Consider the following 26993-nt stretch of genomic DNA (forward strand, 5'->3'; position numbering starts at 1 on the left):
CTCTCAGAGGTACCGTAATACAAGAAACAAGCTATTGTAATGCAGATTTCCCCTCCTTCCTCAAAGGTGTTCTAGCCCCAGAGTTCTTCCCAGGCTTTGTGGAGAGCAGTATTTCAGCTGTCCCTGTGGGATTAAAACGCATGCCTTGACTAACAAGTGGCTGCGTGCTGAGAATTATTTTGCACAGCATTAGCGGGCAGCGCTACTCGGGGAAGGAGGGGGGACTATAACATGCAGGCAGGAGAAGCTGTGACAGAACATGCATAGCAATCTCCTCACTCTTCACAGCTCCTTGAGGAAAATGCTGCCAGCACGCTTGAGGAAGGCAAAGCCTCCCCTTGAGCTGCAACCGGCTCCAGAGTTTAGTGGTGACGGGGGAAATAAAGCGGGTGCGCAAGAGAAAGGACAGGTCCTGCATTATTGCTATGGCTAATAATCAAATTGCTGCAGGTTGTCGTAGTTAAGCTGTTTTTCTTCTGACCTGTGGTAAGCTGTTTATTCCAACTAAGCTGCTTTTAGCTCTCAGATGTGAAAGAGATCCGTGAGCAAAGCCTCGCTCCCCTCTAATCAATGCCGAATCAAAGAGCCACTTAGCATTATCTTACTGTCCCCAGGAATGGTGGTGGCTGGAGGGCTCTCCTAGCCAAGGCGGGAGTTAGGATGTGTGTGTGCAAGAGACTTGATCACTACAGTGGCTTAGTGGTAGCCATTAAAGCCACGTATTACATTATAGCAGGGGGTTAGAACTAGATAATCTTTAGGTCCTTTCCAACTCAAACCAGTCTGGGATTCTATGATCCGCTGTGCTTGCTGCTCACATAGGCAGTTTTTCAGCACCACTCATAAACTGGTTTTGTCAGTAGCCATCATGTGTCTGTCCAGACCAGTTCAGAGCCACCACCTTGATTTTTTTGGTCACTGCACTTTTGTGACTTATAGGGTCTGCCAGCAGTAGTGTCCATCCCCTTTGTCTCCCCCTGCACCCCCTCTGACTAGAAATGCCATTTTTGGTTTAAAATGGCCAATGTCTTTGTGGCAATTTCTGTCTTTGACAGTGTTTCCTAGGTCCCTTAACTGGCTTTTCCTTAGTGTTTGGAAGTCTCTTCCTCCCCTCACCGATTTTCTCCCTTTGGTAAGCAGGGTGGCTGCTTCCCTCTCTTCCAGGTCCCCGCAAACTCCCTCCTCCCTGGGGCTGTCACAGAGGACTTGCCTGGAGGAGGCACTTCTGGCTCCCACACAGTTACATCAGGTGCCACATGATAATGAAGAGTCAATTCTCAGGTCATGCTAAGGAATGTGCCTCCAAGCTGAAGGCACATACATCACCTGGTGTCTGACCAAGCCTGCCCCATGCCTTCCAGCACATAGGAGTGTTTCTTCACAGCAATGGAGCACTTCTTTTTCTTACACCAAACTGTAGCTTTCCAAGACACAGTTCTAAAGCCAAAAGTCAGTTCCAGCTTTATTTATAGAAACAGAAAAGGATATAAAATTATTAAAGCTGTATAAAGCACTAAAAAAAATATAAATCAATTTTAGGTCAGAAATAAGCATACACTGGATGACCTTCAAGGTCATTTCCATATTGGAGTGGGAAGTTTTGCCTGCATACAAATTGGAATCTGATCACTTAGAGCAGCCCCTTGTTTCACATCATAACAGTAATCGATAAGACTGAAGAGCAGACTCATGACTTTTCACTCCAATGTTAATCCAACTGAATTACAATGTTTGAGTTAAGTTTGAGAAACTTCTTGCCCTGAGCTCAATTCTACTCCAACATCGAGGCCAGGCTCTGATCCTTTTAGTAAATTCAGAGGCTGAGAGCAATATACTTCTTTGTGGCTGAGAGGAGCCGTGCAATCATTATAAATCAATCAGGAGGGCCATGTCTCTGGCCAGGAAGCATTCAAGGGGAGTCTTATTTTCAACAGTCCATAGTATCTCCTAGAAATGACTTCCAGGGGAGATGATGGCATTCTCTTGGGTGAAAAATCTTTCCCTAAACTTAAAGGGCTGGAGCTTCTGCTTTGAAACAGCAAGAGATGGGCTTCATCTCCAGACAGGTAGAGAGCTGAAGCCTCTGCCCTTGTTTCTTCAGGAAAAAATGATGGGAGGGAAAAGGCGGCTGCCATAGTTTTGAGCAGCAGAGACATCAGAAATGCAGGCACCAAGATGAAGCCTATTATCTCACGGACTGAACTCCTTGTTGAAGGGATAAGCCATTTCAGACTTGGCTGAAGCTGCAGGAGTGATGGACAGGATTCTAACTGTGCCCCCCAACAGGCTGAAATGGAAGTCGGGGAGCATGGAACAGGTTTTACAGGAGTCCTTCTGCTCTGGGGGCAGGAAGCTGCTCTTGGAAGAAGCTCTCTCCAGGACTGGTGGCCTCTCGCCAGGCCTAGGGGGAATGTCTAACTTTAGAAAGTCTGAAGGTCTTCATACTCGCTCTTTTGAAAGAAACCATTCCTAAGACTACCAAAAAAAGGGGGTTGTTTTAAAGGCGACATTTTACATGAAGACATTAAAGACAAAAAGCAGACTTTGCTACAGTAGGTACAAAAGTAGCTTAAGGCTGAAGTGCTGCAGTCAGTGATAATGACAAATGTTCTAGCTTATATCAGAAAGCAATCAAGAAGAACTGATGAGCATCATGGCCTTTGGGGAGTAGCGCAAGTGCAGGGCACAGCCCTGTGTGCTCCTGGACAGAGGCTGTGGGAGACTGGGCTTTTTGAATGCTGCAAGGTAGGGAAAAGTTTTTCCTCACTATCTTAAAATAGGCAGCAAAACATTGGAAAAAATAAAACCAATCTTCAGCATATATAAAATCCCCATTCGGAGCTGCTGCTGCCTATGTACAGAGTCACAGAGATGCTGTTTTATCAAAATCATTCAAAATGCTCCACAATGCCTCCCCAGCCCGGCCACAGCCCATCCGTGTTTCTGGTTCAATTCCTGCATTCACAATCCAGAATCAATTAAATGAGCTTTTGTGTTTAACACATTGACCAAAGACTTGGCCTGGCACATCTTTCTGCAGTGCAGAAAAGCCATCAACCTGTCTTAAAAATCCCTGGTTTGTGTCATTCCTAACTCACAGCGTGCGTTTGCTCCCATTCAATTCCAACATGAGCGTAGCAGTACAGGAACCCGAGGACAGTCAGCGTCGCCCATGGCCAGCCTATAAATAGAAATACAGACAATCCCAGTCAGAATAATTAATGACTGCTTTGAGTAGGAATACTCTGGGGATGACTTATGATGCTTCTCATTAATGTTATTAGCAATTCAGTCTCAGAAGGAAGTAAATCCAACCCACCAAATTTGAGAGGGGAAATCTGGATTGTCTAAGCTCCAGCGATGCCTGAACCCCTGCAGCCTCAGTCTTGTCCAGTTTTAGGGAACTGGGCCAGGTCTGTTCCTGCTCTGCACCTCCAAACCATAACTGCTGAATTAAAGAGGTCTGTTTCAATCGACTCCTTTGTAGTGGGTTTGCCTATAAAGCAGCTCCCTGAATGAACCCTGATGCTTTAAACTGGCTACAGTGCTTCCTAGGCACGAAGGGACGCAAAGCCACAATGCAGCTTATTAAAAACCAGACCAAATCCAGTTACCTGTTCTGCAGAGTCTAGGGGAACCTCTGATTAAGGCTGCTTTAGGTACCCTGCAGCTGGGTGTAAAAATTGATGTATGCACTCTACAGCCCCATAACAGCTAATGGGGTCACAGCACCACTGTGCCGCTGCCGAGCTGACAGCCCTATTTGCCTGTTATGTTCTTGCTAGACTATTTTTTAACTAGAAAGACTGAATCCTCCAATATACAAAACTTCTGCTGGGGAAATGACATGTTCCATTATTACTTCACATTTTTTTAGTGAAAATCACCATCTTTTCACTTGAACTTCTAAAGCTCAAAGCAGTGAGCAGGAGGGCACAACCCGACAGGTCTCTTGCTTTCCAGTAGGATTGTCGATCACGTGAAGAATCTGCAATCAGCTAAATGAGTCTGCTTTCCTTGATACCTTTCCTGGCACCTGTGTTCCCTTTCTCCATCTCTCCTCCTCTTCTCCTTGGAATTTATGAAATGTAGAGTTTATAGGTTGAAATCCTCAGCATTAGGCCCTAGTGATTTTTGGTACATTTTGTCTGGGGGAAGGGGAAGGAAGGTGTTTGAGGGGTTTTTTTGTTGCTGCTGTTGACATAAGAATTTTGGTTATGTGTATGACTGGTTCCTGTATGTTGTCCTCGACCTACCAGTGCCTGTTTCTGCAAGAAAAGCTTCAGTGCTCCCTCTTGGGGAAATCTCTGGTCTAAAAGACCCTGCTGGCAGACAAGAGACTCCCACTGGCCTGAAGAAGGGATGGAGTGGAGCTGGTAGCGCTCCACAACACGATACTCCAGGAAGAGCTCTTCCTGAAGGTATGTTGTAGGCTGGCTTTGTCCAGGCTTCAAGCTGATTCCGGTTTGGAAGCTGTTTAATTGTGCCAATGTCCAGCTGAGCCTTAGCTTAATACCCTGCCCTCAGCAGGGGACCACCCGTGCTGGGACCCTTCCTGTGTGCTCTGAGCATCCCAGGCAGTGTAACACTTCAGCCTGAATAGGCTCAGAAAATGTTCTTTTCTTCCCTTCCAACTTGCTTGTTATGGCCAGCCAATACATAAAAGAGCTGGTCAGAATATGTAGGTGCGTACTGGAAATCTTTTCTAGATGCCTTAGATTTACGATAAGATTCCTCCATAGTGCCCACGACCTGGGTTCGTGGGGCTCTCATGTGCTCTAATCAGGCTTGTGGCAATCCTCCTGGAACACAGGGAGCCTCTCCTGTACAGTTACAGGTGCCAGGGGTTGTATTCAGCAGATTACCTCCTCCTGACCTAATCAGGATGAAAAGGAAGGGGAAGACAGTGTGACCCGCTGTGGGTGATGGAAAAGGGGAATTTTTTCAATTCAATCATTGCTACAGCTGTTCTAGGAGGAGCTGCACAGATCCCAAAGCAGTTCTTGCTGCACAGGTAAGAGATAGTGAGGGGCACTGAAAGGGGGGACACCTCTGCCTTGCTGGCCCTTTCTTGCTGTACAGGAACCAGAGGCACTGCTGCTGGGCACGGGGACATGCATGTGCTGCTTCCCCTGCCAGTGAGTGAACCAGAGGCATCATGTTCTGCTGCTGGACAACCCCAGATTAGCTCCAGTCCACACAAGAGATTCGCACAAGAGCATCCACACCTGAGAAGTGGCCCAAGGATAGCCTGAAGCAAGCAGGGGATCTTTAAACTGTTTTCACTCCTCTATATTATTAGATATAAAATAAAAACGTTGAAAAGCCTGAAGAACTTGTTCTCCAGATGGTGATGTTGTGGGAAGGACACACTGAGCAATGCTCATCCAGCAAGGATGCAGTTTCAAATTCTGCCCAGCATGTAAATGACCTGTGTGTTGTCCCTGTATGGGACCTCTATAATCAAACAGCAGCATGAGATGCTCTCTTGCAAGGTAAGTTCTCAGGAGCCTTTTCCTTGCTTAAACAGTGTCTCCTTGTAAACCCAAACAACCAAACAGGACTGTTGGTCTTGGATCTGCAATTCCAAGGCCCTGGCCCCGCAGCATAAGGTACATTCTTCCCTCCAGCTTTTGCTGATTCCCATTTTGCTCCTCTCAAACACCATTCAAGGGGCTCTTTTCACTGGTGGCTCTCCAGCTTCACCTTATCACCCAAACCCACTCACCTGTGCTGTACCAGACTCTGCTGGGCAGCATACGTGCCTGCGTTCTAGATCAGTGTCTCTCTACAAAGTCACATACACAAAATATACCCTTAGAAACACTACTGGAGTCAAATCAAGCACTAAGTTGTTAGGAAATGACTGAGTTAAGTTTGTCTATTCAAAACCATGTCACGTACCACCTTAAAACTTTCAATTTATTGACTGTCTTCAGTAATTTGATTTTAGACTTGAAAGGCAAGTTTCATGAGACAACGCAGAGTTTCATAATCTTTTTTTCATGGAAAATGAATTAATATTCATTAACATATGCTATTCGTAAATCTAAGAGCAAATTCATATGCTTTTTGCAAATCCAGCAATATTTGTGAGCTTTACCTGCAGAAATCTCTTAAACCAGCTGGATTTCCCTACTAACAGAGGAACGCTGGGCGAGACACATCAATGGAATCATGAACAAATTCTCTGCTTATACAGGTATGCTGCTCCACAAAACACCAAACACAAACTCCTCTGTGAAGAGGACTGTGAATCCTGAGGAAGGTAACAGCAGCACTTTATCCATCTATCACACCACCTCCTCCCAAAGAAGTCTCCAGTCCCAGCTAGGCATGAGCCCACGCTCTGTCACACAGAGCTGATTTACTGTCCTGTAGTCCTGCTGGTTTAAAACTACATTTTGAGATGTTACATACTCAGCTTTCAGCGTAATGAACAGGAGACTTGTTCTCATTACACGGTCGAGCCAGAATGAATACAAACTGCAACAGGAACAGCTTTTGGAGTGACTCCTTCCTTTGAGCTTCCTATCTCAAGAACACTTCTGGATGCTTTGCAAACATCTAGAAAAGGTCACTTTTCTGGCACACTCTGCTTTTTGAAGGGAGTGTTACTCAAAAGTAACAGCCTGAATCACCGCTCTCGAAAGACCAGTTACGTCCTCCTTACTCAGTTCAAATAACTTGAAACAACATTTAATCATGTATCCATAAGGAAGCTCTTTCAAATTTCCTAATCCCCTACACTAATGAAAAAGCAGCATAACAGCAATATTTTGGGCATACCTAGGTTTCACACTGTCATGAAAACACTAGGAAATGCCCCTTTGTCCCTTCCAACCTGCAGGACGTAAGAGAAAGGGACCGTAGTCGCATTTCCTGAAACTGCCTTAGTAGCTTTGGGACTTTCATGCTATTTTCAGATGTGACTTGGCCACACAGTCCTCAGAAGTCTTCAAGTACAGAGCAGTTATTAAATCAGAGTCAGAAAAAGTCATCCCTCTGAAAAGCATGTCTTGAGGAGCGTACATCTTACCCCGACTTTGATTTGAAAGTACTGAAGTTGCTATAAGACTCAGGGAAATCTACCCTTAAACAAAAGTTCATGTGACAAGACACTGAAGAAGCTCCCCTGTACAGTGGAATTACTGAGACACAGCGGTGGGGAGGAGGTGGAACAGGCACGGATTTAGCAAGCAGAGTAAGAAGCCAAAGCAAACCAGCATTGGAGGCCAAGACCTCTCTTACCTCCAATTACAAACATCCTTAAAAGATCAGTAAAACTACAACATTTTCAGGAGAAGTAACACATTCAAAACTAGAGATCAGTGGAAAGACACCTATGATCTAGCCCAGAAGCAGAAGACAAACCCTGGATTTTGTAATTTTAATTGCAGGACCATGCGTCACTTCCAGGTGAAGCCCTGCTGACCATCAGAACAGGGCAAGTCCAACAGTATGTATCACAAACACTGTGCAGTCGGATACCCAGTTACTTTTCAGGTATTTGGGAAAGGAAACCCTCTATGTTTTCAGCTGTGTTAGCATTCAGCATGCAGACATGGGACCAGGTGACTGCAAAGTGCAGCAGAGGTGATCTAAATTGTTTATACAAAACTGCTCCGTGTGTTGTGCACAGAGTTTTCCAGCTGCCCCATACACACAGACATGGTGCACTGTATTCCAGCCCTACTCCAGGCTGGCTCTGGATACCACTGCATTATGCAGTAGGTGAACAGAAACATTCATTGTGCTATCCTTTCACAGATACTGTTCTTATTACAACAGACCAAGCTTGGTATTGCAACAAGGAGAAATGGAATAGAATATTTCTCTTGCAGTTCATTCCTCTTCTGAAGGTACTAAAGGAGAGTATGAAAGCAATTATAATTTTCAAATCTTGTTTTTAAAAGTTATTTCTGAAAGATGCTCTTGTCCTTATAATATACCCTTCAAAATACAGCACTCGGATGCTAACCAGCAAAATCACCCTTTATAAAGAGGAGTTTCCTACAGACTCATTTAATGTGCCTCTAGATGCTAATTTTTCCTATCTGCCTCCCTTTACTCACAACTAACCCAGACAGGAAACTGGGTATTTTCAATTACCATGGGAGGAAAAAAAGCCAAGCACAGCCTTTGTTTTGCAGCTTAAGTAATTTTACCATTCATTAAGTAAAGCCTAACATTTAAGAAATCTCTATGAAACTGGAACCTATAACAGTAAACAACTCTATTCCTAGGTGTAAAGAAAACAAACCAGAAGCAATTATGGAAGTATGAAACCTATTTGGAATTCACCTCTCATGCTTTTATATGTATCTCTATCAATCTATCACCCACTTCTTCGGTTTCTAATAAAATCCTGCCATTGCCTCACACTGCTGGACTCACCCTTAGCTAGCTCTGGAGTGGTTTACTAGTAGCTGAGAGCATGCCCTAAGCACTTGTGTGCTACAGCTCACCCCAAGAACAAAATTCAGAGAAAGACAGATGCAAGCAGGGCTGGTAGGAAGCTGGGAAAAGCTGTTGTATAGGTTGAATTATACCCTCTCTACAATAAAGTAAACTTACTGCAATATCACGTCATAGGGCCAAAAGCAGAGAAGAATAATCATGTAAAATACTAAATGAAGACATTGTGTGGCTGCAGCATATCTGCATTGATTGCTGTACCGTAGGCACAGCAACGGAATTAGACTGACAGAATATTAATGTATCTAAATTACCCATCCCAACCACATCTGCCCCATCTCCACCAATCTCTGTACCCTCTGCTTGAGCTGATGAGAGTAGGCAGTGAGCTAAAGCTGGTTTAAAGCATTTTTCCACAGTTTATCCTCCCACTGCTCCCCAGGCTCTGTACCACCTAGGGAATTTGATTAGAAATGCAGTTTCTCACCAGTCTGTATTTTCTAGAACAGTGCTATTAAAAGACTTCTCCTGCATGCACCAAGTGCTGTAGGAACAGCTCTGGTCAGGGAAGCAATCTTCTAATTAGTTAAAATCTTCCCGACATTTGGTGATCAATTTTTTTTCCTGTTTTTTTTAAAAATAACCCATATTTGAGGATAGGCCCTTAAAAATACAAGTGTGTGTAGCTGCTCCTCTTCAAATCCAGCAGAACTTGTAATACTTGAAACCTTAGCCTAAAGGCTAATTAAGGCTCCCAGTTTCTGCGTTTAAAATGTAAAATGAAGAGGCTACTCATATGTATTATTCAAGTGCTTAAATTCAACTGTGAGAATTAATGGCTAACTTAGGCATTCCTGTCTGTGAACAGCCTGTATCCTTGTGTGGGAGCTTTTATTAATAAGCATCTTATTTTTGCATACTTCCAGTTCAGCTACTGAGACATCAATTGCTGCTGCTAACAAACAAGCCTGGAAAGAAGAGCTGATGCAGAGAATTTAACTCCCATTTAACTGGCTTCTTGGCTGTTATCAAACCATGGATATCAAATCACCTCCAGCTGTTCATTCAGGGATAACTGCAAGGATGAAGAGGTAAGATGCAGTATAAAGAGGATAATGAAATTGGTTGCAGAAGAACACATATGGCAAGCAAAGCCCTAACCCGAGGCATGGCAGACGGATTTTTTGCTGCTACTTTCAGCCTCCACATAGCACATGTTGCAGAGGACAGGCAATAAACTCTGCCAGCAAACGCACAGGCAGCAGAGTCCCAGCTGGGCATCTCCATCCTCCCACCCCACTGAAGCAGCACACGGATTCACAGCGTCTCTATATTCAAGGAGCCACCTCGTCCCATTATTAGCCCCCAGCAAGTAGCTCCCACATCTTTCCCCTCCTCCATGCACTGCGTAGCCTGGGCACGGAGCAGCTCAGCCACGGGGAACCAGCCTGGGAGACGCCACATTGACACTGCTTATTGCTATAGATTTCCAGGTGCTGAAGATACTGAAGCTTCAAGTGTAGGCAAGGTCCAAATATTCAGAAAAACATTACTGTACAACAGGAGGTATTTCAAAGGAAAACCAGGGGAATGAATCACAGAATCGCAGAATCAACTAGGCTGGAAAAGACCTTTAAGATCATCGAGCCCAACTGTTATCCCAGCACTGCCAAGCCCACTGCTAACCCACGTCACTGAGGGCAAACTATCTCCCCTCATGGCTGCCCCTCATAATCTCCAGTCACAAAATCCGCACCTGAACCCCAGCCGGGTGAACAGGCAGTGACCGCAGAAGCTTTCCCTTCAGCAGACATGGGGTAGTTTCCAGCTAAAGACATTAACGCATGTGTAACAGCATAGTCTGCTCATGTGAATTTTAAATGATAGCATCTTGGAGGATGCTCACATCTGTGGCTGGCTGGGGAGTACTTCTCGCTGCTGGGGAAACTGAAAATGGATAGGTAACAGTCCAAGACCATCATCTGCTACACAGGATGACTGCAACTGCAGATCAGCATTACTGAGAGCAGAAAGCCGCAGTCTCTTAGTGTTTTCACAATACAAATAGGTTTTGTTTAGAAGACAGACGTCAGAAAAGTTGCGGCTTTTCTGTGTTCTTACTGTGCACGGAACCACATTTTACCACAGCTAAAATCATTTTACTTTTACGCTTGACCGCACTGAAGGAAGTTGCATGCTCACAAGGACTTTCTTGAACAACAAGGCATCATTTCAACCTATGGCAGGACTAAGGATGCTGGACATACTTCTCCCTATTAATTAGATAAGGTGCAAATATACAATTTCATCGATAGAGCTCAAAAGATAGGCTTATCCTATAGCTTTTATAAAGCACCCCTCGACACAATTCCAAGGATGATGCCAAACTATTTGCATTGCATGGAGTACGTGTGTGAAAGAAAAGAAAAAAAGCTGTTATTTGCAAATGCTGGTAAATGCTCCATGGATGCAGGTAACCACACAGGATGTGCCTGCCTGCATGGATTCTTTGTTCTCTTTGGAGCCTGAACTTCATTTAGTGCTCCCTCACTATGACAGCAGCAGCTCTCCAGGTGCTGTACAATGTAGATCAGGAGCATTATTTCCCCTGTATGTATCCATAGTATGAACAGGATTCTGCTGCCAACTTCACTCTGTCCTTCTTCAGGGTTTTTTTGTGGTATTATCTGACCATAATTCTACCTTAACTATTTTTACTCATAAACATTGTATAGAGCACAAAAGAATCACACGAGTTATGCCTCTGCTTCATGTTTTAATATGAAGCTTCACCCTCTACTAGTTCTTCCTGCAGAGCTAGTTAGTGGAAAAAAAGCCTGAGATTTTAGGCAGTAATCCTGGTGTCCTGCATATCAAGTTGACTCTGGAGTAATTCAACTAAAATCAAAAGAACCATATTTGGGCCATTGCTGAATTTGACTTGCCAGTAAGCAAGACTGCTTAAAACTGCCTGGCAGGATCTTTCTGCCACAATTGCTAATAGGAAAGGAAAAAACACCAAACAAAGTTCTCAGGTTAAGGAGTGAACCTGTAAATCAGAAGCAGCCTTTCTTCTCCCAGGTCTTTGGTTGAGAGCTACGCACAGCTAATGTGAAATCAAACCCCATAAAATACGAAATCTCAATGCTTTCAAAAGCATTATTGTAAATAAAGATGCGTCTTCATCCAGAAACAAGGCTAAAGAGCTACCTCTGCAATGTGTTATGTTAAGAAAACATTCTGGAATCCTACATCTGGCTCGGCATGCATAAGGACAGAACTATCATTATCATTAAATGTCTACTCAGGTATTCCCAGCACAACCTCCTTAAACACAGAGTGAACAAGGGATAATACTTGCAAATATTTTAGCGCATTTTCCACTTGGAATTATTTACTGAGTGCTAGAGCTTGAAATCCAGGAAGATTTCTCTATCAAACTAATTGGGGTTCTTAGATTTAGATTTCTATGTCAGCCTTTTTGCAGACAAAAAACCTCCTTCTCTAGCCTTTTAGTGCTTGGGAGCGCTTGAGAAATCGAAGCTATATACTCTGAAAAGCAGAGGATTTAAAGCAGGGATTCAGACAGGTATCATCAATCACCAGCAGGCAAACATTTGGGTAAAAAGGTGAAGTACTATAATTTATTTCCTCAACCCGATTTCTGGCTTAAAGTACCCTGGAGTGGTCATGAATATAAGATGCTTAAAAGACCATAATTTAATTTTTTGAATATGAAGGATTATTTAAGGATGAATTATTCACAGTCCCCTTCCTACCTGCAACGCACTTTTTAATCTACAATTTTTCCTTGTCATCCTCAAAACCACTTACGTTCCCAGAGCATTGCGGTAATTTGATGGTGCTGCCTTGTCCCTTCACAGCATCAAGAATAAGTAGAAAAGCAGAGAGTGTGACAAATTTAACAACTGTTTACAACCCACTACGCTGCCAATAAACAAATTGCAGCTTCTTATCATGGCGCTTTCGTACCTGAAATGCTGTGTGTAATGAAAATTGTATTACCTGTTAGAGCTTAATGCAGTAAGAGGAGGGCTGAGAACACATCAGTAATTTCCAGGAACACTGCATTTGGGATAATTGCTATGCCAGTGTAAAGCTAGCACTACAAGTGAGGCCACTGAACCAAGTTCTTTCTTAACAGAAATCCAAACATCTTGAGGGATGGAAGTGCACAGATAAGGTAACCAGGCCACCTTGCACTTGCTTACTGAGCTGTAGCAATCGATCCAGGACTAAGGCATTGTTAATGATGCTGCTCTCAGGTTGTATGAATGGAGCTGGTGAAGGGAGCACAAGTGTGATGAGGAACGGCTGAGGGACCTGGGGGGGTTTAGTCTGGAGAAGAGAAGGCTCGGGGGGACCTTATCGCTCTCTACAACTGCCTGACAGGAGGATGGAGCCAGGAGGGGGCTGGTCTCTGCTCCCAAGGAACAAGGGATGGGACAAGAGAAAACGGCCTCAAGCTGCACCAGGGCAGGTTTAGATGGAGTTGAGGAACAATTCCTTCCCCAGAGGGTGCTCAGGCATTGGAACAGGCTGCCCAGGGCAGTGCTGGAGTCACCGTCCCTGCAAGTGTTCACACACCGTGTAGCCGAGGCCTCAGTGCCATGGGGCAGTGGTGGCCTTGGCAGTGCTGGGGTAAAGGTTGGGCTTGATGAACCCAGTTGATTCTATGAAGTTACTCCCCTTCCACTTGTGTCTTGTTTTCACAGCATCCTCAAAGAGCCAAGAAAAGGGTTAAGGCAGGAACTCTTGGAAGGACAGTGGGGTCTCGAGGCAGTGATCAGCCAACAGAAAACATTGGCAATGAACAACCTCCATCACACTGGTGGCACAGAACATGAAATGCAATTGTTACACGCAGGTTATCAGGAGGAAAAGGGCTATACAGGGTTGACTTTGGTTGACCAGTTGTTGATAAAAGAACTGTTTCACTTCTCACCTGCACAAGCTGCTGCAGCACATATAATCACAATAACTGCACAGAAAAATTATCAGTAAAATAGTTCAATTACAGATAGTTTGTGGGTAAGATTAAATTCATTTTAATTTGGGGGAAAAAAGGAGCGTGTGGTAGTCTGCCATCAAGACTATTTGAAACAAAGGAAAAAAACCCCAAAACACAAACTTAAAATTACTTGAAAGATATCAGTATTTAATTGATTTATTCGAGGTAAAATTTAGACAATTTGCTTATATAGTCCTAGAAAACACATTCTGGATTTCAAGAGTACATTTAGTGAGTCTGGGGAGGAAAAACTTTATCCCCTGCTTTCTGTGGAGATGAGAAGTGTGTTTGCTGTGACACAGAGCCCAGAGAGTACCTGAAACCAGAGGTCTATGTGAGCTGTGTGAGCGTGGAGCTCCTCTGAAGCAAAAGCTAGCAAACCCTTTATCACCTATGTTGGAAAACACAGATTAGAAATAGCCAGGCAGCTACATCAACATGCACAATGTGCCAGCACTGCCAAGCACAGGGAGCTGTTTCCTGAGCCCTCTTCGGCTTCCCTGGGATGTGGTCCCAGGCCAGCAAGCAGCCACCCGAGGGGAAGGAGTCTGATCAGCACAAATCTGGGCAAGTTACCCACTGGTGTGGGTAACAAAATGAATCTGTCAGGCCAAGCTCCTTCATCCGTACACTGAGGGCAGCAATAGGTGTTTGCTTTGCAGCTGCTCAGAGGAGTGTACATGGAAAGATTTAAGCCTGGCTGCTCTCCTTGCCTTCCTGTTTAAGAAAGCTTCCCGAGCAGCTGCTGGCCGGGATTGCTCACAATGTTCCTTTCAGGTGAGATGGCTGCACTGGTGGAGCAGAGCGAATACAGGAACATGCCTGTGACTGCAAAAAGATTTTCTAAATAAAAATCCTTCCCTTTTTATTATATCTTTAGCAGCATATTCCCTTTTCTAGAAGGAAAAAACCCTTCACAACCACCAGCTCCTTTACATTGGAGAGGAATCAGAGGAGGGTCACAAAAATGACCAGAGGGATGAAGCACCTTTCTGAGGGAGTGGGGTTGTTCAGCCTGGAGAAGAGAAGGCTCTGGGGAGACCTTACTGCAGCCTTTCAGTTCTTAAAAGGGGCCTCTAAGAAATATGGGGAGAGACTTTTCAGCAGGGCCTGTTGTGACAGGACGAGGGGTGATGGGTTTAAACTAAAGGAGGGAGATTCAGACTGGGTGTGAGGAAAAAATTCTTCACAATGAGGGTGGTGAAACACTGGCACAGGCTGCCAAGAGAGGTGGTGGATGCCCCATCCCTGGAGACATTCCAGGCCAGGCTGGATGTGATTCTGGGCAACCTGGTGTAGTTGAAGATGTCCCTGCTCATTGCAGGGGGTTGGACTAGATGAGCTTTGAAGGTCCCTTCCAACCCAAACTGTTCTCTGATTACAATAAACTATAACCAAGCAAACCAGCATTATTATGCCTTGCCAGAAAGTTGGTGCCTGCATTTACATTGACTTGTTTAACAAAATGCAGCTGAGAGATATAATCTTCCTATGTGCTTCCCTGGCCCACTAAAATTAGCAAGAAGCAGGATCTGATGCATGGCTGTTGTACCCTCTGCCCCACCTGTGCTCTGCTACCCAATGCAGTAAAAGCAGTGCTGCAAACTGCTTTAATAAGACCGTCAACACCACTAACATACACATCTTGCTCAAAACCAACACACACATGCACCTCTCTGGAGGAAACTGGTGACCCATTTATATACATTAGCTCTGTAGTGTTCAACTTGTTTCGTGTCCCCTTGCCCAGGCGTGCAATGAAGTGACACTTCAGTGATTCACAGCCTTGATGGTGTTTGCTATTGATGTAAAGCAGGAACAGATTGACTGAAGGAGCTGTACAACCCCAGGCTAAGTGACACGCTGAGATCCCCGGGGGCTCAGCTTGCTTGGCGCCCTCGCCACAACATGCCTGGGCCCTACGTGGATGTCGGGGACATGAGGACACCAGCAGGCTCTCATTGCCCTGACCAGACTTAGCAGTGGCCTCCACATTGTATTTAACAGTATAAAAGCATATTGTTTACACTTACACTGTATGCACACCGTGCCTGATCATGATACGGCTTCCCAGCTCCACCTCAGCCCTGTCTTGTCACCACAACTTGCCCAGCCCTGGCTGGCTCCTTGGCTGACCCCAGTTGATGCTGACGGTGCCTCTGCCCCCTTCCCCTCTGCCCAGGGTCCTGGTGGAGCAGCCTTGGTGGCAGAGACTAGGCTTCATCCCCAACCACTGTGGGCTTTCTCCTTGTGCTAATTCTCTCGTGGGAGAGAACTATAACAAGAACTGGCTATGAAGCAGTCATTTCCATTTGTAAATGGGATAGCACAAAGGAAGAAATGAGAACAAATTTCCATATGTACAGTCCCTGCTAAACAATCATCTCTGCAAACCTCTCCACAGTGTGCGTGGTGCATGTGCCTTCTTTACAGGATCAGCCACACGACCAGAATGATTAATTACACTGGCCACTATCACATCAGCTCAGAGGATCCTATCTAACAGACCTGGAGCTGATTTGTTTTATTTCAAAGATGACAGTTCACACGCAATAGTGTGGCCACACAGATTAGTCATATTAAAAGTAATTTGAAGCTTCATGAATGCTGCACCTCACACATCTTTGTTTACAATCACCACATGTCAAAACACTTTCTTATATCCCCATTTCAAACTAAAGCACCAAGGTGGAGCAGTAACCTGCATATAGGTGGCTGGCCAAGCAGCCCAAAGCCTGGCCATGAGGGTACTGGATGAAGCATGTGCTGGGAAGAGCAAGACATGAGGAACAGCTCTACGGGTGGTAGAGCAAAGGGCCTATGTCTCTGTTAGCATCACTCCTCATGTCACCGTTACTGTCAATAAATGATTGGGCTATGCAGCTAATATTTTTAGCATGGCATAAGAAATTTGAAAAAGGTGCATTTAAAAACCTGAGGTGATAAAATATCTTATCAGATCAGATGTACTTAGATGGGTGTGATAAGACGGCAGGAGGAAAGCTAGCTATGGAAAACAAGCCACTGAGAACAGAAGCTGTGATTTTGTAGGGATGCAATAAAAACATACATCATAAATCACAGACTGGTTTGGGTTGGAAGGGATCTTAAAGCTCATCCAATTCCAACCCCCTGCCACAGGCAGGGACACCTTCCACTAGAGCAGGTTGCTCCAAGCCCCTGTGTCCAACCTGGCCTTGAACACTGCCAGGGATGGGGCAGCCACAGCTTCTCTGGGCACCCTGTGCCAGCGCCTCAGCACCCTCACAGGGAAGAGCTTCTGCCCAAGAGCTCATCTCAATCTCCCCTCTGGCAGGTTAAAGCCATTCCCCTTGGCCTGTCCCTACACCCATTGTCCAAAGCCCCTCTCCAGGTTTCCTGGAGCCCCTTTAGGCACTGGAGCTGCTCTAAGGTCTCCCCTTCAGGAGCCTTCTCTTCTCCAGGCTGCCCCAGCCCAGCTCTCTCAGCCTGGCTCCAGAGCAGAGCTGCTCCAGCCCTTGCAGCAGCTCCGGGGCCTCCTCTGGCCTCGCTCCAACAGCTCCATGTCCCTCTTGTGTTGAATGGGGTTAACTGGACTTGGGGGTGCTTCATTTTAGTTAAGACTGCCAAAGCTAGAGGTTGGCTACCCTTGCTGGTGAAAGCGTATTGCCAAATGAAGATGTCAAGGTGTCCGCCATTTACACTGATTATCTGGAGAATCTCCAAAAGGGAGTATGTCCAACCCTGCTGATGTAGGCTATTCTTCTCCTGAAGGCAGTATTACTCTTGATCTTGGCAAAGAGATTAATGCCAATTTCTTTGACAACGAAATTAGGATATGTAATAAAGACAATAGAGGGCTCTTCTTCCCTTCCTCTTTATTTTCAGTTGGATCTTCTACTGGTTCTACATGAATTATTTCTAAAACTCAGTGCCTCCTGCTGAACACATATTCTGGATGGAATGGAATTGCTTCTCAAAAATTTATGCACGGTTACTGACTGCAGCTGATTTTTGCACAGGGAAATGGACATTTAAAGAGAAAAGTATCCATTTGTTTTATTGGTCCTTCACTCCATTTGGAAATCTGGAATGCACAGTCTGGCTGTCCAGCCACCACATGTCGCCTTACTCACTGCCTTCAAACAATCTTTTTAATGGATACTGGAACACCCAGTATAGATTGTGAAAGTTCTACTCTGTGGGTCAAATTTTCTGACACAAGTTTTATCATCTTCCATGTCTGCACACACTGTACTCATTGTATGGGCCCAGCCTGCTCAGATGACCTTCTACTTCCTCTTTGAAGCATTATTTTGCATTGGGATTCATCTCAGTGTTCCCTTTACTGCAGAACTGCAAGATGACTACGGGTAAAAGACCTTCCTTTGCCCTTTAGTGTTTCAGTGAGTACTGGACTCAAGTGAGGAGCTCAGCTGCAGTCAAAGTTTGACGTAACAAAGAAGCCTGATTAAATAAGAGAAATCTACCACTTGGCAGAACCCTTCAGCAATTCATAAAAGTCAAACACCATACTTAATGTTTTGATCAGGAACTCTGCCTAAGTCTTTGGCTTGCATTCTTGATGACGTTTAAATTGCATGTGAATACATTTCAATTACTAAGGCAGGAAAATTACCCTGGCAGATGGACCAAGGTCATTACCAAGTTACTAACATCTCTACCTTCCCTTTTGCTGAAGCCCCTGTATCTTCTATGGCTTTAGAATAATAAATTGTGCTCCATTCTTCAGAGTGATGAAGCATAATTTGTTTTAAATCCTAACTGAAAGTGCAACAGATGTTACAATTTTTGGGTGCAATACTTGAGAGGCTGTGGAACATTTCCATTTTGATTTGCTGCTGGAGGCCTCAAAACACAATAAATAAAAGTACAGAGAAGGACAGAAGCAGAAGGGTGACTCAAATGAGTTGGCATCACTCGAGACAAAGGCTGACAAAATAAAGATCAAAGTGGTCAAATGAATCTCCAGTAAGAAGGAAGAAATGACAAAGAGAGACCGAGAACCAAACTAGGGAAACAGTGACATAGAAAAGATGGGAAGCAAGAGACAAACTCATGGATGTGAAAAAAATTAACTCTTCACTAGATTAGAAGCCGTAAGAGGCTTCCTCAACTCATCAGTACTGATCTAACAGTGCAGTCAGAAAATGGGCAAAGAATGGGCTCTACATTACATTAGACAACAAATGGTCTCAATCAAGTATGTTACAAGAGAGTAGAACATTCAAGTTCTCCTGTTAAACCACACTTGATTTTTAGAAGGAGACAGGAAAAAATATTAAATAACAATGTTCTGGGTTTTGTTTTTTCAAATCAGGTGGTTATTCTTACTCTTACAAGTCTAAACAAACAAAGCTTGGATGTCAACACAAACTTTCCCACTGCTCATGAGTGTGCCTCACAGGGACACCAGCTAGCTCAACCTGCCTTGTGCCTTTGGTGCATCCATGCATCCCATATGTGCAGCATGGATGCCACAGGTCATTTGGCAAAAGACACCCCAAAAATGATCGATTTGTAAACTGTGGTTACTACTAACTACAGTGGCCTTTACCTGACAAAAATTGGTCCAGTGTTTCAAGCCTAATTACGTTTCAGACTCAAGACTTCAGTTAGTCTACAGCAAAGAGTTGTAGGCTTGGTACCGGTTGACCAGCAGCTTAATTATAGCTGCAATCTTACTACTGCAGAAAAATTGTATTGTCTTTCCTCCTGAAGATTTAAGTGGACTTAATCTTGTGTTTCAATCAAGTTTAACAGCACATTAAATACCTTGCTGTCAGTAGCCAACTTCTTTAATGAAGGCAGCAGTACATAAAGCTGAATTGACTTATTAATTAAATTACTTCTACAGAACTCACATGATGGTAGAAACACTCAGGAAAAAGTGCTGACTAAATATTAACATTTTCCAAAAAAATAACCACTGTTTTTGATTAGTGGAGATCTAATCCCACTATTACATTCATTTTGAATCAGCTATAAATTATCATGGAAGTAATTAATTTGTGTCATCTTTCAACACCAATACAAATTTGGCAAAGTACTATGTGTAATACAGTCTAGCTGTAATTAACGTCAGTGACTAAAATGCTCTTAAAGTGTGTGTCCTCGGCTAAGCACAGCACTGCCATGGTCTCAGTTTCAAGAGAACTGATGGGTCAGCAGTTACTATTGTAACAGAAGAACAGGAAGGTTCCTGTAGGCAAACCTTTACAGTTTTCTACACTAGAAATGAAATCATAGCTATTTTATGGAACACCATAGGCAGTGTGAAGGGACAGAAAGTGCAAAGTGTAAGCAAGACAACAAATCCCACCCTTATTTTTTCACAATCACACTGAAGACTCAGCGTTTTCAGATGTGACATCTGGGGGTGCAGTGGGTTTTCTTGTTTGTTTTTTTACTTTGTTAGTAGCCATACTCATACTAGCGCCTGCACACCATATTGTAGCAACAACAGCTATTGCATTTGCTGTGTTAATAATTATATTGGACTAGATTCCCAAAGGGAAAGACACTTCACCCTAGGAAGCTTCTGCTTGGAGGCTTGCACTGGAGCTGCCCCTGGTGCTGGGCTCAGCTTTCTGCCTCCTTTGGAAGCTGCTCCATGGCTCACTTCTGCATGAAAAAGACAGGATTTTCTGTATCCTCATGGCTTGCACACTTCCCTGTAGCAGAACAGAAGAGAGAGATCCCCTTCCTGCTCCACAGACTGTTTTGTTTCTACCCAGTAACTGTTTAAAGTAAATCAGACTTTCCAGCTGGCAGAAACTAAACCAAACACATCCTACAGATGCTTCCAGCTTGTGTTTCGCATTCCTGATGAGGGCAGATTTTCAGAGGAAGAGGGAGAAAATAACGCCACAAATAAAGACAAGAGCATCAGGAAGGACCCCTAATGCATGGCAGACACATACACCAAGACAGGCAATCCTGGAGGGAAAAAGCGGGATGGAACAGCAAAAGCTATCTTGTCTCACAAGGAACGTTTTGCCATTTCCTCTAGACTGTCAAAGCAGGTCTAGAAACAAGCAGACTCTCTCCTTTTTTCTCCTGTTCTCATCTCACAACCTTTCATCAGCAATAATGCTACTTAAAAAAGAAGCATGAGCTAGAGCGTGTGTATTTGACTGTAACGCAGGGCCAGCTTCATTGAGAGACAGATCAGCAATGATTATTGCAGTGTAAAGAACACACCTCTGTGTTAGTGAGTGATCATGACTTTTTAAACAAGGACTTGATCTTTCTAAACTTGGCATAGATCAAACTAATTGAGACACGCCTAAATCAGGGCAAGCCCTTTTATAGACAATACAGTGGATTTTTCATGCATTGCTAGCACTGAAGACTTCACTGTCAGCTCAAGAAGCACGGAAACCAATGCACTGAAAGGATCTTCTAGCACTACTGTGTTTCTGCTTCATGATCGCTTCTGGCTCTTCCTTTTGTGCTACTGTTCACAAACCCCAAAGAAACTGGTGCCTAAGCAAGGCTGTGAAAAAGCACATCACAGGGAGGAATGGATGCTGAACTGCTATGGACTGACAGCAGGCATGAGAGCCAAGATAACCCCAGTTCTGCTGCTGACTTGCTATGTCTCTCTCTCCCTGTTTCCCTTTGTTATTTGTAAAGTGCCTGACAGGAGAACGTAGTGAAGTGGGATCGGTCTCTGCTTCCGAGGAACAAGGGATGGGACAAGAGGAAACGGCCTCAAGCTGCCCCAGGGCAGGTTTAGATGGAGCTGAGGAACAATTCCTTCCCCAGAGGGTGCTCAGGCATTGGAACAGGCTGCCCAGGGCAGGGCTGGAGTCACCGTCCCTGCAAGTGTTCATACACCGTGTAGCCGAGGCCCTCAGTGCCATGGGTTAGTGGTGGCCTTGGCAGTGCTGGGGAATGGTTGGACTGGATGATCCTAAAGGTCTTTTCCAACCCTATTGATTCTGTGATTCTAAATGCCCTAGCAAAGGCATATATGCCCCTTGCAACTAAGCTGCACACATCAGGTAACAGTATAGTAAGGTTCAATCCCCCTTCTACATACTTTTGCTGGTAGAAGTTACAAAAGTGTTCCTGCCATTATATACTGTTTCAAGCCAGGCCAGAATTGTACTGAACTGGTAGAAAGCACGGATCTGTGTGAGATGTCCTGCTGGGACAATCCCTTCACAGTTATTCCTTCTTTGAAAAATGAGCCTTCAAAGAAATCCCAGACTAACTCCAGACATCCTTCTAGGAAGTCATTAGTCCTTGAGAAATCTGGCATCTTGAAGTTACTCTATATTCCTCAGGGCTAACCTCTCCTAAATGCACTGGACCAGAGCTTAATTACTATGGCTCTCACTCTAACAAGAGCTAGCCTCTGCCCCTTACACCAGGAGGGAGCCATGAGTAATTTTCCCCCAAGCAGCACAGTTCATTAGATGCTGCTGTCAACTATAAAATAGCTTTTGTCTCTTTAGATTGTTTTTGTTTTGCAGAATCACACAGAATAAAAGGCAATGTGCACTGAATGTGGCTTCTGTGATGAAAGGCACGACTGCCACTGTACAGGTTGAAGCAGCTCAATAGCTGAAACCAGCAGCTTCCCGCAGAGAATTTGATGTGACAAAACTCGGACTCATTTTGGAGGCAGGCTATAGATTTTCAGCCCTGCACAGAGCAGCGAGTATACTGAACACAGGCTGTGCCAAATTCAGCATGCAGCTTCCCCCACATCTGCTTTCTGTGAGATGGCCTCACTGCTTGGAGAAGATTTCTTAAGAACAGCACTTTGATGGCGTTTTCTAAGGCTATGAAAGTGTATGTGAAAGAAACAAGGCTGACTGCAGTAAATATAAGGTTTAATGTATCGGGGATAAGCTCCCACTAGAATTTTCCTATGATAGTGTAAGGCACAGCTTTAAATCCTGTGGTCTTTGTAGAAAATGGGTTTCCCTCAGAAAAGAGGATCCAGACAATTAAATCTGGTACTGACCAAACGGTGGGGATTTTGTCATCAACCGTAAAGGAAACAGGACCAGGCTGCCAGGAGCTGATGCGCTTTGCTGTATGGTGACAGCTACTCCCAGCAACTCAGCACAATTTAGAAGCACTCAATAATCTGAGGGACTTGGCTTGAAAGTAGCTGAAATATCAATGCCTACCTAACCTTGGAAACATACCATTTGCTTGTGACAAAGGTATGTGACATACACCTTGTATGTGAGTTATTGGAGGACTTCAGACCTGTGAATACATGACAGGACCTCCTCTAACAATCTCGTCCCCCCAAACTCTTCCCTACCTTCCCATCTGAGAAAATGAGTAAATTTAATATCTCAATAAGTAGCATCACTTGAGTATTAAATGATGCATTCCTCTAGTAAAACAGTTGAAGACAGGAAAATAATCCAAACTTTTAATCTACTTAAGTGAAAAAAGAAGACACAATTTTGCACAGACACATTAAAATACTTGTGTAAAATGAAGTTGTTCAACAAATAACTACCAGACTTCTACAAAAAGTGTTAGATCTCCTACTCTAACTTGCATGAAAAGCATTTAGAAAACAGAAGGTGACACTTGTGTCTGCTCTGAATCTGTAAATGTCACTTGAACAGATTTTGCTATAACTCCTCCATCCATCAACTTTTTCAGTGCAGCATTTGGTTACCTCATAGCTACCAACTGATTTACCTGCATAATCATTCTGTGCATGGAAACTCTTCCACCATTTCATCATCATCCTCACTGTTCTGCTCCAAAACCTGGCAAGCTCTGCTGTATGCCTTCTTGTATAGGGGGAAGGCTGCAGGGACTGCAGAGCTCAACAGTAGCCTGAATGTAAATACTAGAAGGTTTAACACATGAATACAGGGGTGTGTAAAAGAAGTCCCATCAGGCCAGACAGACACAGCAGGGTGAAGCAGAAGGAAGTCCAAATAAAGTAATAGACTGTAAAGGGTACAAATTGTGGCAGGGATAGGAACAAATGCAGGAAGAACTGTCTACAGAGCAGATAGCCCAAGAGGAACAACTGTCTGCAAAGCAGGACCATATAGCAAAGCTGTCATGTTAAAATCAATGAGAAAGACTGGTGCAATATAACACATCAGAGTGGGGAGAGCAGGAGGGCAAACACTACTTTCCATATTGTGCAGACAGAAGTCTGCTCTGCTGACTCAGAGCTATGCAATAAATCCAGATATGCTGGAGCCTTACACTTACGACTGACAAATGCTTATATGCGATGCATTTATGAATTGCATATGGTAGGCTCGAGCACTGCAGAAACCCAGCCTGGAACTAGATGAGTTTCCAAGACAGATGCTACTTTTGGAGCTTCTTGCATGTGCTTCCAAATAAAGTCATAGACAAGTCTGCATCTGTCAAGATGTGGGCACAGCACAGCCTTGTACCACAGGAAAATGGCATTCTCAAGAACAGAAAATGCTCATGTTTGGGTTTTTCTGCTGCTGAGCTGATGTTTTCATTGGACTGTCATTAAGATCGTGCCAGGCCCTCTCCTGGATGGTAACAGTCAGCTCAGAGGTATGAAGACTGGATTTTGTTCCCTCCCTCCCCTCTGTCAACATACAGCTAATGCATAAGTGAACTGTAGTTAACACATAAGTGAACTAAATTTCATCTGCTATTTTATTGCTCCACTGCTGAGGCCCGGTAAGATCTTTCTGCACCTACTCGTGCTCACCCCATGTCTTTTTTACCACCCAAACCAGTCTGGAATTCTGTGATACCAGTGCACGTCGGCATATGCTGGTGTCAGTGGTGCAGCACAGGGCAGGGACTGGGAGCAGTGCAACTCAGGAGCTGGGGCACTGCTGGAAAGAGTTAAAATACAGTCAAAGAAAGGAATTTTTAACAGTTGCAGCCACGATTGGATGGAGATTAAGGAATTTATTTCAAATGAATTTTTAGCATGTAAATTACGCTTTAATGCATGTTGCTTTTTAAACAAACTTGGTTAAAATTTCATAAGAACCAATGATGACTTGCCTGAAGAGCTGAATTCTTTGTCATCTGCTCAAATAATTGTATAAGAAATATTGCATTACTGAATCATGCTGTGGAGTTTAAGAAGCTAAAAGGTGATGATTTTATACGACTGTAGGAATGGCACAAATAAGAGCTGTAGCTGTAGATGTCAATTCAAGTTCTGTAAATAATGCAGCAAATAATACTGTGACAGAAGTACCTGAGCAAACTGCCCTGCTTTAAGTACTTCCCTACCACAAATGCAAGTATTTTTTACTTGGAGCACGAAAATGAGAAAGTTTTGTCCGAACTGATTTTCAGTTCCCATTCTCTTACGAGATAAGCAGGAAAATTTTCTTTAAAGCAGCTAAAAGCTAGAAACACAATGTAAATCTAAACCCACTTTAGATTCTTTATCTTCCTCTTCCCACACACAAATGGAAACCGGCAGAGACTGTAAGAGCTCGGTGCTAAAGGACTCAGTAAGGGCCAAACTTTCTGGAGGTCTCAGATATCCAAAGATGCTGATGGGTTCTTTGGTGCTACTGAAAATCTCACTAAGCACCAAGTCTCCTACTGTCATTACATTATTATTTGCTTGGGAAGAAAAACATGAATTTTTGTACTCACCATCAGGAATCTCTCTTTTGGTTTTTGCCTTTTTTTAAAGGGAACAAAAAAATAAAGTTGAAATTAATTCCCTCAAGTTTCTTTCTCATCTACTGAAAGCATCAGGTCAAGCAAGGATGTAGAAACTCTCTGTAATTAATTCACTTCAGACTGAAGTAAACCATTTTCTTTTTCAAACCAATGAAAACTTAGTGACTTAATGACTATTAGATCTAACAGCACTACAAAAACATTCATGTTTCACAGAGATCTCTCTTTGAATTTCACACACTTCATCCCAAGCAGAGCCCATTTCCCCCTCACTGCTAGTACATGCCTTCAAGACACCTCTGCCTACCTCTGTCCTCCTTCCTGCTGATGTGTTCTCCTTCCTGCCAGGGCTGCTGTGTCCCTGCACCTCCCCATCTTCACCCAGGTGATTGCCAGCCAAATAAACCAAGATTCCAGCAGCCTGTGCTGCCAAGATGCTGCATTTCCTGTGACTTTCAAGGGGCTGCCCTAGGGCAGACTTTTCTGCACCCTGCCTACATGTACAGCCAACGCGCCAAATCACTACTGCTACTGTGGCAACGCACAGCAATACTAAATCCATTTAAAAACCCAGACTTGAGGGGTCCATCCAGCCCTCCTTTAAAAAAGAAATGAGACATCAATGCAGTCCTTACTCTGTACTAAGAAACTTCTCTATCAAACTGGTTCTGCCAGAGTCTAACCAATGTATAAATTCACAATCTACTGTTACTGTCCCCCACTCTTCAATTAAATCCATTCATTTAACAGGACACACTCCATTTTCTGCTAAATTTCATTTAAAAAGTAATGCAACAAAACCATTGAAAACCAAAGTCAAAATCTATGCATAGAGAAAGGCAATGTGGTTTTAATTATACCAAGGAACAATGACTCAGTTGGATCACAGTATCAGAAGGTTGTGCTAAGGGAACAGGAATGAACTCCAGCATCCTGCAGAAAGCTATACAATTTAAACCTGAGAGGAAGATCTGTGCAGCTTGTCAGCACTGAACAGCAGATTTTGATATTCTCCTACAACATATTTGAAAACAGTAAGTCAATTTCCCAATGTAACATATTCATACTTACAGTTCTGAAATACTAGAAGCTTTTCATAGAGTTAACCCACACTTCTGAAACTTCCTTTGCCAAGGATAAGAAGCATAAAAGAAATTAATTGCCTCATCCTCCTTCTCATATTCTGAAAATCACTTAAATCAAGATTTGCCTTAATTTTTAATGCATCTTTTCCATTTCTAATTTTGAGAAAGAATAACAAAGCTCTGAGTGTTGATACTAAGTGAAAGCTTTATTTGCGTCACACAATCTGTCTTATGACTTGCATGGGTATAGTAATCTTTCTACGTTTCTATATTCAGATCAAGAGCAATGTCCAAACATTGTTTTAACCTTGAAGCTATGCAAAATCAAAAGCTTGTGTCCTCTTTCCAGTGGTAAAAAGCATCTGTCCTATTCCTCTGAGCTTACAAGATGCTAAACAATAAAAATCACAACATTTTTAACATCTCGTCTCTGCTCATCGCTACCTTAGAATGGTAAGATGGTTTTAGCAGGTAAACAAAATGATGATCTCAAAACCTGGAAGATAAGCAACCCCTCCTTTCACTGTAAGATCTCTGCAGGAGGAGAAACAACATTAAAATTAGATAAGTAATAATGTAATGAAGGGATTAGAAGGTGGTTAAAATATGAATAGTGTTCAGACACATTTACCTACGTGCTCGTAATAATAATATCAGATGATAAAAAACTTCTGCCTTTTTTGTGTGACTGTTCAAGTTTTCTTACAAAACAGCTGAAGCTTTTTCAGAAAATCATTTGAAGGAGAAGTTCTGTTTCAATATGATAAAACGCAACCTGTTTACCCATCCTTATCACCAGGAGGTAATAGGAGATATTT

The 26993-nt window shown here is 43.6% G+C and overlaps 1 protein-coding gene across 1 annotated transcript in view; it reads right to left on the reverse strand.

The window, feature by feature from the left end:
• Window positions 1-1438: 1438 nt before the first annotated feature.
• The window catches only part of HHAT (hedgehog acyltransferase), a 157510-nt gene continuing 131955 nt past the window's right edge, over window positions 1439-26993 (reverse strand). The window contains exon 12 of the mRNA XM_030499829.1: window positions 1439-3181. Within this exon, the coding sequence (XP_030355689.1) occupies window positions 3090-3181 (92 nt within the window). The 3' untranslated portion in view covers window positions 1439-3089. The remainder of the gene's footprint in view (window positions 3182-26993) is intronic.

The sequence above is a fragment of the Strigops habroptila genome, chromosome 10 (assembly GCF_004027225.2).
Source record: "Strigops habroptila isolate Jane chromosome 10, bStrHab1.2.pri, whole genome shotgun sequence".
Lineage (NCBI taxonomy): Eukaryota > Metazoa > Chordata > Aves > Psittaciformes > Psittacidae > Strigops > Strigops habroptila.